This window comes from Polyodon spathula, chromosome 2, assembly GCF_017654505.1.
Source record: "Polyodon spathula isolate WHYD16114869_AA chromosome 2, ASM1765450v1, whole genome shotgun sequence".
NCBI classification, from domain to species: domain Eukaryota; kingdom Metazoa; phylum Chordata; class Actinopteri; order Acipenseriformes; family Polyodontidae; genus Polyodon; species Polyodon spathula.
In genome coordinates, this window is record NC_054535.1 from 31506446 (window position 1) to 31522339 (window position 15894).

Here is a 15894-nt window from a genome sequence, read left to right on the forward strand (position 1 = left end):
TAACTTTTGGGTTGAAATATTACATTTTCATGCAGTGTTATATCTTTATCTTTAGCCCAACAGAAAACAAATAGTTTCCTGTTACCTTTCATTGAGGGACCAATATAGAAATGTTTTATTGGGGGCCAATTTGTACATGCAAGCTTTCAAGATCACATTGGTCTCTTTATCTGGTGAAAGCAGGTTGGAGGAGAAACAAAAACTTTTGCAAAGCAAAATATTCTGTACTGTTTATTCTGAATTCCCAGACTAAAACAGAAGCATTCAGAATACTACCCTTCACATGACTGAAAGCAGAGTAATACGACTATGGTAAGGTATCCTACCACGTGATATTATGAATATTGCACAGTATAGATGAGCAGAATCCAAGGAACAGAACCAGGATAGTGAAGGACAGCACCATCCTGGTGAAGACTATGAATTACAGCACTTCATATTCAGGCACCACAGATAATTTTGTTTTAAACAAGTTAATAGTCTTTTTTTTCCTTTGAAGTCTTATATTGCTGTTCAGTAGAAAGCATTTGCAATCCAAACAATCAATCAATAAAACAATAAGACAAAAAAAAGTTTTAATAGGTGTGGGCTTTATTCTTTTGTCAGTGGCAAGCAATTTCTACTTACAGAACATCCACATGGATTTACATACAAGGCTAGAATGGACATGACAGGCTTAATGGTTTATTAAGAGATATCACATTTTACTTGATCACTCATGGAGAAATGTCATTGCTTTGTTTTTCTTAAAAAAAAAAGGGATTCACTTTCTAGAAATTACAATGATTTTTTTTTTTCTCCAGTAGAACTGACTCAAGGACATTTCTGCAAATTAAAAAGTGGTCTATCACACAGCTCACGTCGCTGCTATTTACATGACATAACTAGAAAATATGTCTCGTGACCTATGAGGAAAATGTGAGGTTATGAAGAAACATATTCTATGTCAAAGGGAATATTCTAAAAAGATCAATTTGTTGAATGATGGCCTTTACAATGTAATAGCCTTAATAGGTTACTTAAATAAAAAAGTTTTTAAAAAGTTTTAAATCGGCAACCATTTATCAGGCTTACACTTGGGTGTTGTTTAAATTTGAAGCCCTACACATACTAAGCAACATTATTACATTTGAAAAGGTTCATCCTAAAATGCCCTAATCTAGACAGGCTTTAAGAATGAAAATGCATAGACTACACCCATTCAGGGGAGACTTACTCTACGAAGCGCATACTGTACTGTAGTGCACTTATAACATTTCCAAATAAGTAACAAAGGTAAGAGTCGAAGGTATTTAAAGAAAAGAAGTTGAAAAACTCAATCTTAACATTGCTGTTATTTTTACAATGTTATCCAACAACAGGTTCTTACGTATTACACATCTTCAAAATAACAGAGCTCTTTTAACTGCATTTTTTTTCACAAAACTAGACATTTCTCTAAAATGTAACCATACATCATACATGATAACGAAGTGCTGCTATTATTCTACCTCAAACCTTAAATGTCTATAGAAAATACACAATACAATGCGTATTACCGATGACGTCCATCACATATATTGAAATAATATATAAGATGCAGTCAGTACTAGCCCGGAGTGGCCAAATATTGAATTAAAAGTTAAAAAGTAACAACAGCATTCCAATCAAATTTTAATTATTAGTATTCCTCAAAATAACTTTCAATGGAATGTTGCCACTCAGAAAAAGAATGACAGTCTTTTGAATCTGTCTATGTCTATACCATCCAAAAGTACATCTTGTTTTTAAATGCACCTAGCATATCTACTTGCATATTGTTGTTGGTATTATCTAGTGGTTTTACAATAGCAATACCAAAATATAGTTAATTCAAATCATTAACTGTTACCTACCCAAACAAATACGGGACTCAGTAGGGACATCATTAATTAATGAAAAGATTCCTTCACTCTTGTATTCTAAACAATTTAGACTGTCAGCATGATGGACAGTAAACAGTTGAGAGCTGAAACGTTTCTCTCCTTGTGACAAGCAATCTGTAGCCACAATGGGAATAATTATATTATTTAGTTCCACCTCTTGTAAGTGTATTCCATGAAGGCACAACAACAAGATTACATCATGGACAGGACAGGCCAGGACTCTGATGTTAAAATTCTTAACATGAAAGGTGGAACAACACACCCACCCCTCATTTCAGGCCAAAAGAAAAATCAGTTGGATATACAAGCCACAAATTGATTTTAGTATGGCAGTTCAAAACTCCCAGCAGCTAAAGACACATTTATTTCTCTTTATATTTTTATGCAGTTAATCTTTGAGTTGCTACAGAATTGCTCGCTCTCACATTTTTCGAGCCCTCTTCTTGAAAATAATTATTCTAATTGGCTCCTAATTTTTTGTCAATATAAAAATTCAAAACAGACATTTTTCTTCCAAATTGCTTTTTATTTTTTTATGTTGCCTCCAAGTCCAATTTTAGTAAATGTCTTTTGGTTGTTCTGGCAAAACAGATTGTATATGTAGTTCATTATATATATTACGGACTGTAAAAAGGAAAAGGGTGTACTGTTAAGAGCAGATTGAGTGCAATGTTACCCTAAAATCAAGTTACAGGAATTTTCTATGCTTCCCCAACCCACATAACCGTGTTTCCCTTAAATACCTCAGTGATCTCACAGTTTAATTTATTTAGCCGACCATCCAGAATGAACAAAGATTCCCTTGAAGGTGTCATCAAGTACTGACCAAATAGACCACTGTCCATGATCATGCGGTTTTTACTATTCCAGGGCCACTCCACCCCTTTCATGGGCTCCTTCAGGCTCTTCACCATCTTTACTTTACCAGAGGCTAACTCCACATACAGCACATCTGTCTGTAACCCTGAACTAGCAAACACATTGTACTGATGGGCCTCAGTGAAGGAAGGCTGGAAAGCCACATCTGAGATGTGCAAATTAGTGTGGATGTCAAATGCTTCCTGGATATCCCCTCGAATTGTAATGGACTGGACCCTCATGAGGCCCTTTTCATCATCAATGCTGACAAGGAAGTGTCCATCAGGAGACATATAGGGGGTGCCAGTAACATCACTGTTGTAGCCAATCACAGAGTCAGTAACGCTGTCAACTATGAGCTGAGGTTTCATGGCATTGGTTGAGTCGGGCCTGCAGTTGATAAAGTAGTATCCCCCCAAGTGGGTGTATGCCAGGGACTTTGGTACACAGTCGTGGTCTTTCAGGCTAATCTTCTTTACATAGGCCATGGTCTCAAGGTCAAGTTTATGAAGGGCAGGTTCATCTTTATGAAGACTGAATCCAAACCTTAAGGAAGAAAAGGAAAATGATTAGAGTTACTGACTAAATGACACCATACTGTACATCTTACCTGTGGAACCAAATCTACAAAAAATCTACAAAATAAACCTAGAGCATGAGCACCAATCAGCCTCTTAGTAGTACACAATTACAGAGAGAATACTTTACAAGAGAAAAACAAAGATGCATCTTGCTGGCAGATCTAGAGAAAATCCTAAACACCCGATAATCGGCACCTCTAGATCCTTGCAGGAAGTGGCGTAAAGGAGGAAACAATTTGCATTAAAATAGAAATAGCGAAGTGTCATACAGCTGAATGCTGTATAAAATGAATGAGACGGTTACAAACTTTGAAAGCTGCTGACAAGCTTGTATCTCGAATAACCTCAGTTTTAAAGCCAATAATGAGTGAAAAGTGAAACAAGAATTAATGTTTCACTTTTCACTCATTATAAACTGACACTGTAACCAGCTGTACTTGGTAGTTGCGATTGAATGAATGAATGAATGAATGAATGATCCATTTTCAGTCAGAGGTCAATCATGTGAAACGGCAGTGTCAAGTATCCACTAGTCTTATAAATAGTTTTTATTCCTTTGGTAACAAGTGTTGAGTTATGAGTAAAGCGTGGTGTCGAATTAAAAAATTGAAAGAGGCAGGATGCATGTATTTCATATGGAGAAAATTCAGGACCAAGACAGACTGTCGAATTAAGCAAAGGTGTTGACTTATTCACCAGTCGAGTTAGCCAAAGTTGACAGTATTATGTTTACACAATGCATTTGTTGGTTCTCATACACTGGAAAGTAGGGATTACACAATTGTACATTAGCTTGATACATTCATGATACAACACACATTGAATTTATACTTCCACAATGTTAATGTGCATGTTACTATACAAACATAAGGGTAATAAATGTATTTTGTGTATATATGAATAATAGAGTACTGCACGTAATAAAGTTTGGGGTACTATACATGAGGCTGGGTGATTTTTGTTCAGTTTTGTAAGCAGCAATCAAAATATTTGACACTAGTAGATTTTGTTGGGCCAAGATAATAAATTAATTCTACTGATTTTATTTCAATTCCTAGTGGATTGATGCCAGCATCACACAATCAACCATTACAATTAATGCTGATAGAGGTCAATAATTGGATGGCAATGGAAACTGAACTGTTATCTTTATTCCTGTATGGCAGTGTGTCCTGCTCCTGTGCATATCTTTGTGTTTCATGTCGTCTGTTATATGTGAATATAGTGGTGCACAGGATATAAATGTCTGGGTACCACGGTGTGATTTAATATATATAGTTGTATTTAGGCACGGAGATTGCAAAATCACATCACGTGAAGACAAAGTATGTGAGCACGGGAGAGCAAAGATTAGTCCACATGCTTCGGATATAAGTGAATAATTAATTAGTAATTGAATCCCGACACAACTGTAAATATAGATGCACGAGTCACTCATTCAGGGTTGTGTGTTCGTGAGTGGAGAATGGGTGTGGAGTTAGGACGAAAAAATAGATGAAGAAAAAAATAACAATTAGAGGGCCAGCATGATACTTGTTTGTGTGGTGTTTGTCCACAATTTGTTTGTCTGTCTGTTCGTTTGGCCATTGCGTCCTTTATTTTGAGTGTTTTGTCTGTTCACCCTTTTATTTTCTGTTTAATAAACTGGTGCAAGCAAGCGCATTGACATTTCACACTTAGTACTGTGTGTTCTTCCGGGTCTGACATCACCGCTCAAGCCATCCTGTGACACCCTGTTAAAGCTGTCATCTACAGAAAAGCATTGCTTTGGTAAAGATGTGAAACCTTTGCTAAAGCTTCTTTTGCCATATTTGTTCAATAGCTTAAAAAAAGATTACTTTTCCAGCAATGCTAAGACAGCTTTCATCTTTCTTAGTATTTAATATCAATACAAAACAGAATACTGTTTTAGTAGACTTTTCATGTAAAGTCATCCGAGATTGCTTCACTATAATATATCCAATTAAAAAAAAGCACACTCAAACAAATACATATTCAGACTTAAAACATTCAATTATGCTTGCTTTCCTGATATCAATTTGGACTGAATTCCAAAGACATGGCGTATAACATCTAAAAGCCCTTGTCCCAAACAATTTCTGGAATCAGAATTCTGGCAGCAACATTATTAATAAGCAGAGGCCTTCATTTAAAACCTGGAAGGAATGCAAACAAATAATTACAATAATCTGTCCGAGAGCCAAAAAAGCACAAAGTAACATTTCTTAGTTAACATGTTCTACACGTGTCGATGGAATAAGAACATCTCTTTACCTTCCCTTTGCAGTCCATTTATTCAGCGTTTGTCAGTCGTGTCAGGCCCAATTTATGTTCACACGTGCTGTTTATTTTACACGCACTGTTTAATATAACAGGTTTAGTAAAATAGATTTAAAAGGCACTGCATGGCAAAACGACATCAATACTGCATCTTGAGCCAGGACCCACCCCTTGTTCGCTGTATTTTTCACATACCTTTTTATCAAGGGCACCTTTCAGCACCCCCACTTTAAAAATGGTTTCAGTGCCACTGCTCTTTATAGACGTGCATACTGATAAATCCTTTCCTGATCACTCGTTTTATCAAAAACTCCTCAATAATGCGATTCAAGTCATTATTTTATTACTGTAGCATCTCAAAAAGCTCTGCAAATGTCTGTGATATTCTTTGAGCACTGGATGCAGAAGCAGCTATTGCCTTTCTTATGTGTCCGTGTTATCTCTGTGGTGCAGGGACTATCTGTATTGCTCAGATACACCCCTTTTTTTTCGGCTTCATTCGGCTCCTGTCAGTCTCACTCAGCCATTGAAAGGTTTTCTCAGCTTTTTCCAGAGAAAAAACGACTAGAGAACTGTGCTTTATGTCTTTTTGATGACACATCGGACTGGAAAGGGAAAATTGTAATATCGAACCTGGTCCAGTTGTAATGTTTAACATAGGACCGCAAAGGACTAAACATTACGGCAACAGTTCACTTGGTCCACTCCTTTTAAGATTCTAAAAACTTCAATCAAGTCTTAATTCTTCTAGTTCTAGGCTAAATAAATGAATTTTCTTTATTGCTCTATCATTTATGCCCTAGGATTAGTACAGTTGCACTTTCCAAGACCAACAATGTCAGGACTGGGGCTCATAACAGGGAGACAATCCCTAAGCCAGGAACACAGTCCAGCTCCACTACTTTAAGCTCTGTCTCAGTGGTCACACTAAACTCATTCTTAATATAAGCACAGTACTGCCATCACCCACTGGAGAAAATGAAATTATATCAGAGGCAGCTGAGGACAACTGGCTCTGATCACTTCAGTTTTATGAAATAATAATGAAATAATATTTAAAAAAAAAAAAAAAAAAAAAAAAAAAAAAAAAAAAAGATTAGGTCGTCTAGTGAGACCTCAACAGTCTTAAAACATATTATGTATTATGATTGTATACATTCTATGAAACAAAAAATATGATTATTTAGAAGCCAGGACTTTCTTGTCTTGTCTAGTTCGCAACTTCAAAATTTCTAAGCAAAAATGAAAAGACACAAAATCAGGCACGTGAGGCAATTTTGTTGAAATGGCATTTAGCTTTTTGTTTCCTGAGATATTGGACAAATAAACACAATCCAGCATATGAAAAGGTAAGCCATTATTTACTGGTAAGATGAAAAGCCTGTTCAACAAATACATATTATATTTACTCAACTGAAGTAGGTTCATCCTCCTGTCTCACAGAACAGGCCAAGCGAAAGGCTTACAGGTAATGACAACTACACAAAACAAACAAACACACACACAGAGTAAAATTAGCATTGAGAATACTGTGGATAAAGATTTGAGTTGCCCTTGTCACTACAACATTTAGACCTTAAATTTGATTATTATACTTGGAGGTGCACATTTTTACCTTATTGCCTGTGTGCAAGTAGTTACTGGAGAAGATTTGACTACAAAAAAACAGCTTGCTTAGAAAACCATGCAAAGTAATGATTGTCCTACTACTTAGCACAGTGATCCTCAAAGTAATTAGGCATAAATCTTACTCGGATGTTTGCAGGCATGCTGACTATTACATAGGTTCTTATCTAAAACACTGCCTCTTAAATACTATATATATATATATATATATATATATATATATATATATATATATATATATATATATATATATATATATATATATAGTACTGTGCAAAAGTTTTAGCCGGATGTGAAAAAATGATGTAAAGTAAGAATGGTTTCAAAAATAGACATGTTAATAGATTATATTTATCAATTAACTAAATGCAAAGTGAGTGAACAGAAGAAAAATCTAAATCGAATTCATATTTGGTATGACCACCCTTTGCCTTCAAAACAGCATCAATTCTTCTAGGTACACTTGCACAAAGTCAGGGCATATAGTCAGGTGTATGATTAAACAATTATACTAAACAGGTGCTAATGATCATCAATTCAATATGTAGGTTGAAACACAATCATTAACTGAAACAGGAACATCTGTGTAGGAGGAATAAAACTGGGTGAGGAACAGCCAAACTCAGCTAACAATGTGAGGTTGCTGAAGACAGTTTACTGTCAAAAGTCATACACCATGGCAAGACTGAGCACAGCAACAAGACACAAGGTAGTTATACTGCATCAGCAAGGTCTCTCCCAGGCAGAAATTTCAAGGCAGACAGGGGTTTCCAGATGTGCTGTCCAAGATCTTTTGAAGAAGCACAAAGAAATGGGCAACTTTGAGGACCATAGACACAGTGGTCGGCCAAGGAAACTTACTGCACCAGATGAAAGACACATCATGCTTACTTCCCTTTGCAATCGGAAGATGTCCAACAATGCCATCATCTCAGAATTGGCAGAAAACAGTGGGACCCTGGTACACCCATCTACTGTCCGGAGAAGTCTGGTCAGAAGTGGCCTTCATGGAAGACTTGCGGCCAAAAAGCCATACCTCCGACGTGGAAACAAGGCCAAGCGACTCAACTATGCACGAAAACACAGAAACTGGGGTGCAGAAAAATGGCAGCAGGTGCTCTGGTCTGATGAGTCAAAATTTGAAATATTTGGCTGTAGCAGAAGGCAGTTTGTTCGCCGAAGGGCTGGAGAGCGGTACACGAATGATTGTCTGCAGGCAACAGTGAAGCATGGTGGAGGTTCCTTGCAAGTTTGGGGCTGCATTTCTGCAAATGGAGTTGGGGATTTGGTCAGAATTAATGGTCTCCTCAATGCTGAGAAGTACAGGCAGATATTTATCCATCATGCAATACCATCAGGGAGGCATCTGATTGGCCCCAAATTTATTCTGCAGCATGACAACGACTCCAAACATACAACAAAAGTCATTAAGAACTATGTTCAGCGTAAAGAAGAACAAAGAGTCCTGGAAGTGATGGTATGACCCCCACAGAGCCCTGATCTCAACATCATCGAGTCTGTCTGGGATTACATGAAGAGAGAGAAGCAACTGAGGGTGCCTAAATCCACAGAAGAACTGTGGTTAGTTCTCCAAGATGTTTGGGCCAACCTGCCGAGTTCCTTCAAAAACTGTGTGCAAGTGTACCTAGAAGAATTGATGCTGTTTTGAAGCCAAAGGGTGGTCAAACCAAATATTGATTTGATGTAGATTTTTCTTCTGTTCACTCACTTTGCATTTTGTTAATTGATAAATATAATCTATTAACATGTCTATTTTTGAAAGCATTCTTACTTTATAGCATTTTTTCACACCTGCCTAAAACTTTTGCACAGTACTGTGTGTATATATATATATATATATATATATATAAAGAGTTTTAGTGGAAGTTATTCTGGGCTCACTCTGATAAGGCCAAGTCTCAGGCAGTAATTGTGCATGATGCGCTTATTCTTTAAATAATTAATATAAAATATGCAATGCAAATATTTTTAAATAGCATGTTTACACAGAAAACCATGAATAAACTAAAGTAAAAGAGGGTAGATGGTGTCTCGCTTTGTTTCAATTTGGCAAATTTGTCAACACTACTCTGTTTTAAAGATCATTCATCTTCTAGTACAATTATTCAGAGAAAGTGGATTCGTAACTAAATCTACTACTTACTTTTAAATGTGAGCCTCTTAAGTCCTTTTAGGAGTTTGAGATTTAACACAATATACCCCATACTTTTTATACAGTATCTACATTATTGGTAGATTTCGGTTTGGAATGCCACAATTGTTTAATTGTGGTGCCATGGGAAATTCCATAAATGCTAGCAATGTATAGCTTACTACTGTATATAGCTATTTCCATGTCGATTTTTGTCGATGTGAGCTTTGGATGTGTGTGTGTGTGTGTGTGTGTGTATATATATATATATATATATATATATATATATATATATATATATACAGTGTGTGTGTGTGTGTGTGTGTGTATATATATATATATATATATATATATATATATATATATATATATATATATATATATATATATATATAGTCGATGCCTATAGAAGGTCTACACCCCCTTGAACGTCAGGTCAGTGCCTCAGAGTTTCATACATTTAAATGAGGATTTTTTTCCATTTATCTACACCATACTCCACACTGTTAAGGGGAAAGATTTTATTGAGAAAAAAAATCTGTATTAAAAATACAAAACTGAAAGATCATAATTGGATAAGTCTCCACCTCCCCTGAGTTAATACTTGGTGGAAGCACCTTTGGCAGCATTTACAGTTGTGAGTCTGTTGGGATAGGTCTCTACTAACTTTGCACACCCAGATTTGGCAATATTTGACCATTCTTCTTTACAAACTTGCTCAAGTTCTGTCAGGTTCCTTGGGTTGCGTTGATGGACAGCAATCTTCCAAGACACGCTACAAATTTTTGATTGGATTTAGGTTGGTGCTCTGATGGGGCCACTCAAGGACATTTACCTTTTTGTTCCTTAGCCACTCCATTGTAGCTTTGGCTGTGTGCTTTGGGTCGTTGTCATTCTAAAAGGTGAACTTCCATCCCAGCTTCAGCTTTGTTGCAGAGGGCAGCAGGTTTTCCTCAAGGACTTCTGTGTACTTTGCTCCATTCATTTTCTCTTCTATCCTGAAAAGTGCCCCAGTCCCTGAGAAATATCCCCATAACATGATGCTGCCACTACCATGCTTCACAGTAGGGTTAGTGTTCTTTCGGTAATGCGCTGTGTTCGTTTTGCGCCAAACATAATGCATTGCATTTAGGCCGAAAAGTTACATTTTAGTTTTGTCAGACCAAAAAACTTTTTGCCACATGGCTACAGAATCTCCTGCATGTTTTTTTGCATACTTCTAACATGATTCAAGGTGGATTTTATTGAGTAATGGCTTCCTTCTTGCCACCCTACCATACAGGCCAGATTTGTGGAGTGCTTGGGATATTGTTGTCACATGCACACTTTGACCAGTCTTGGCCATAAAAGCCTGTAGCTCTTGTAAAGTTGCCATTGGCCTCTTGGTAGCCTCTCTGATCAGTCTCCTTGCTCGGTCATCCAGTTTGGAGGGATGACCTGATCTAGGCAGGATCTTGGTGGTGCCATACATCTTCCACTTCTTAATAATCGTGTTGACCATGGGATATTCAAGGCCTTTGATATTTTCTTATACCCATCCTCTGATCTGTGCCTTTCAACAACTTTGTCCCCGAGTTCTTTTGAAAGCGCCTTGGTGCTCATGGTTGAGTCTTTGCTTTGAAATGCACTACCCAGCAGAGGGAACCTACAGGAACTGCTGAATTGATCTTGAAATCATGTGAATCACTACAATTTAACACAGGTGGCGGCCACTTGGTGTGTGATTTTGAAGGCAATTGGTTACACCTGAGCTAATTTAGGATTTCTATTAAAGGGGGGTGGACACTTATCCAACCAAGCTTTTTCAGTTTTGATTTTTAATTAATTTTCTACAAATTTCTAAAATATTTTTTCCACTTGGAAGTTGTGGGGTAGAATGTGTGGATAAATGAAAAAAAAAAAATATGCATTTTAATTCCAGGTTATAAGGCAATGAAAGGTGAAAATTTTGAAAGGGGGTGTATGCTTTCTATAGGCACTGTGTGTGTGTGTGTGTGTGTGTGTGTGTGTGTGTATATATATATATATATATATATATATATATATATATATATATATATATATGCAGGTATGCTTCACGCTTTCCAAACACTGGCCCAACTTGCAAGGTAAGTGTTATGTATAATGATCAACATTTAGTTACATTTGACAGTTTAAACTTGCACGTACAGCTAAAAAAAAAAAAATATTAATAAACATCTGTAATGCTACTAATTTATGAAAATGTATCTTTTGCCATTTTGTTTATTGCGAAAAAACTACAATGGCAGGGAACCCTTATGTCTACTTTTGTACTGTTTCTGACTGAAATACATTAATACCGGTAATGTACTTTAGCTTAGGTATTGTATTAATTTATATCAATTCATAGTTATTATTAGAAGTTTATATGTCTATTTTTCTTTGTTTTTCATAAGGCATAGGCCTATTTAGTATTTTTAGGGAAAAATTGTAGTGCTGCCACCAGTAAAAGATATGCTTGAGAACCACTGAACTAGACTAAGAAATACATGCTTTCCTACATAATTCGGGCCTGGATGAGCAAACACAATTCTAACAGGACACGTTGCCTACTCAATTGAACTTCACAACCCTGCCCCAAGGAAAGGAAGAATTAATGAAATTAAAGTTCTGTCCATCAAAGAACTAATAGTAAGACACTGATGTAGCAATAGATCACTGCAGTCTGCAGAAGGACACACCATAGTCCCAATTTAAACTGAAGAAATAAAATGAAAATATAAAATACATAAAGCAATTCAATAGAAGGGTGAGAGTATAAATCTAATGTCATGACCCAACTAAAAATATTAAACATATTTTTACTCACTAGCCTAACCTCTGCGACCTCACCTGTGGCTCAGCTTCAGTGTAGAGTCCAAGGCTAACTCATAAAATAAATTAAATATTTTCAGTTGGGACTATGTATGGCATATCCTTTATATATTCTCCGAGCAGTGGAGAAATGTGATATGGCCAGATGAATCATCTTTCACCATGTTCTCAACAAATGGACGAGTGCACATGTGACACCAACCTAAAGAACTCTACAGCCCTGAGTGCTTGGTTCTAACACTGAAGGGTTCTGGTGGTTCTGTAATGTTGTGGGGCGCATCTTCCTGGCATGGTTTGGGTGCACTCATTCCCTTAGAAGGCAAGGTCAACGCTAATCGCTACTTAATGGTACTGCGTGATAATCTTCACCCCATGTTGCAGCCTTTCTTTCCTGCTGTGGGGGTGTCTTCCAGGATGACAATGCCCCCATCCACAGAGCACGTGTGGTCACTCAGTGGTTAGATGATCATGACACTGATGTTATCCATATGTCATGGCCTTCTCACTCACCAGATCTGAACCCAATCGAACATTCATGGGATATTTCTGGAACGACGCCTGAGACAGTGTTTTCCACCTCCATCAACAAGACGTAAGTTGGTAGACTTTCTTATGGAAGAATGGTTCCGCATCCCTCCTCAGAATTCCAGAGGCTGGTAGACTCTATGCCACGGCGCATACAGGCCATACTGGCCACACGTGGTGGCTCAACGTCCTATTAAGTAACTTTACATTGGTGTTTCAATTTTTCTGTCCACTACCTGTGTGCGTGTGTGTGTCTATATATATATAGTACTGTGCAAAAGTTTTAGGCAGGTGTGAATAAATGCTCTAAAGTAAGAATGCTTTCAAAAATAGGCATGTTAATAGATTATATTTATCAATTAACTAAATGCAAAGTGAGTGAACAGAAGAAACATCTACATCAAATCAATATTTGGTGTGACCACCCTTTGCCTTCAAAACAGCATTAATTATTCTAGGTACACTTGCACACAGTTTTTGAAGGAACTCGGCAGGTAGGTTGGCCCAAACATCTTGGAGAACTAACCACAGTTCTTCTGTGGATTTAGGCACCCTCAGTTGCTTCTCTGTCTTCATGTAATCCCAGACAGACTCGATGATGTTGAGATCAGGGCTCTGTGGGGGCTATACTTCCATCACTCCCAGGACTCCTTGTTCTTCTTTACAGTGAAGATAGTTCTTAATGACTTTCGCTGTATGTTTGGAGTCGTTGTCATGCTGCAGAATAAATTTGGGGCTAATCAGATGCCTCTCTGATGGTATTGCATGATGGATAAGTATCTGCCTGTACTTCTCAACATTGAGGAGACCATTAATTCTGACCAAATCCCCAACTCCATTTGCAGAAATGCAGCCCCAAACTTGCAAGGAACCTCCAATATGCTTCACTGTTGTCTGCAGACATTCATTCATGTACCGCTCTCCAACCCTTCGGCAAACAAACTGCCTTCTGCTACAGCCAAATATTTCAAATTTTGACTCATCAGATCAAAGCACCTGCTGCCATTTTTCTTCACCCCAGTTCCTGTGTTTTCGTGCATAGTTGAGTTGCTTGACCTTGTTTCCACGTCGGAGGTATGGCTTTTTGGCCGCAAGTCTTCCATGAAGGCCATTTCGGACCAGACTTCTCCGGACAGTAGATGGGTGTACCAGGATGCCACTGTTTTCTGCCAATTCTGAGATGATGGCATTGCTGGACATCTTCCGATTGCGAAGGGAAGTAAGCATGATGTGTCTTTCATCTGCTGCAGTAAGTTTCCTTGGCCAACCACTGTGTTTACGATCCTCAAAGTTGCCCGTTTCTTTGTGCTTCTTCAAAAGGGCTTGGACAGCACATCTGGAAACCCCTGTCTGCCTTGAAATTTCTGCCTGGGAGAGACCTTGTTGATGCAGTATAACCACCTTGTGTCTTGTTGTTGTGCTCAGTCTTGCCATGGTGTATGACTTTTGACAGTAAACTGTCTTCAGCAACCTCACCTTGTTAACTGAGTTCAGCTGTTCCTCACCCAGTTTTATTCCTCCTACACAGCTGTTCCTGTTTCAGTTAATGATTGTGTTTCAACCAACATATTGAATTGATGATCTTTAGCACCTGTTTGGTATAATTGTTTAATCAAACACCTGACCATATGCCTACAAAATCCCTGACTTTGTGCAAGTGTACCTAGAAGAATTGATGCTGTTTTGAAGGCAAAGGGTGGTCACACCAAATATGGATTTTATTTAGATTTTTCTTCTGTTCACTCACTTTGCATTTAGTTAATTGATAAATATAATCTATTAACATGTCTATTTTTGAAACCATTCTTACTTTACAGCATTTTTTCACACCTGACTAAAGCTTTTGCACAGTACTGTATATATAATGTGCATTATGATTCAAAACGTCATAGAACCACAGGCAATCCACAAAGAACAAACACTTGGCACACACATAATAAATGATTTATCTAGTCAGACAAAAAAAGACATATTTATTTATGTTTATCTTTCTAGTCTGTTCTACAAATGTTTGATTTTTTTTTTTTTACATATTCCTTAGTGTGTTATTTTTTCTTTACTTTTTCCCCTCCAGAAATAAATCAGTACAAATTATAATTGGAAACTAAATACAGGAAACAAATACTACCTTGCAGCTTGTATTAAACCTAATATTTCCTTTTCCTGTACAAGAGGAATTCAGTACACTTTTGATGATAGTAATTCATGTTTTTTCCCAAACAGATGTTTATTGGCACTATGTTTCAACAACACCAAATAACTCAGCATCTCAAGCAATATGAAATAAAGGTGAATTTGTAACAACAGATTGATTAGGTAAGCTTTCAGCTGAATATATGTTCCTGTTAAAACTAGGCAAAAGTAAGTCTTTAACCTTGTAAAGTTCCCTTGGGTCAGAGAGGCACACTCCCATTGATTTTCCTGCAGAGACCACTCAGGTGATAAATGGCTTTTTAAACAGATAAACACAACCAAACAGCAGGCAGGAAGAAAGGATTTCGAGCTTGATCCTGTTAGCATATTTGTTTTGTAACATTTAAATTCTCATCTTTAAAAATGACAGTACTTCCCACTACAGGTTTGCTAGAATACGGGTCACAAAGATGGCCGGAGTTGGGGATGTCAGACCAGAAACAGGAACCAGGAAATTAACAGAGAGAGAGGTGGAGTTTGGTGGAGCTGAGCGAATGGTCTCGCTCAGCATTTAATAAATGAACAGACAGTCAGAAAATAAACGGTTGTAAGACAAACAAAAACACAGGACAAGTCACTGGTAGCCAAAATAAACAGACAAACAAAATGGTCTAACACTAAACAAAACACAGTGAGCAGATATTTTTCACTACTATTATTATTACTACAATTATTATTATTACATAAGAACATAAGAACATAAGAACATAAGAAAGTTTACAAACGAGAGGAGGCCATTCGGCCCATCTTGCTCGTTTGGTTGTTAGTAGCTTATTGATCCCAAAATCTCATCAAGCAGCTTCTTGAAGGATCCCAGGGTGTCAGCTTCAATAACATTACTGGGGAGTTGATTCCAGACCCTCACAATTCTCTGTGTAAAAAAGTGTCTCCTATTTTCTGTTCTGAATGCCCCTTTTTCTAAACTCCATTTGTGACCCCT

General features: G+C 37.3%; 1 protein-coding gene across 2 annotated transcripts in view; it reads right to left on the minus strand.

Annotated features, from left to right (window-relative positions):
- Positions 1 to 573: 573 nt before the first annotated feature.
- The window catches only part of LOC121295302 (follistatin-related protein 5-like), a 211284-nt gene continuing 195963 nt past the window's right edge, over positions 574 to 15894 (minus strand). For both annotated transcript variants that reach the window (XM_041219779.1, XM_041219785.1), the window contains one exon: positions 574 to 3308. In XM_041219779.1, coding sequence (XP_041075713.1) covers positions 2606 to 3308 — 703 coding nt within the window. In that variant the 3' untranslated portion in view covers positions 574 to 2605. The remainder of the gene's footprint in view (positions 3309 to 15894) is intronic.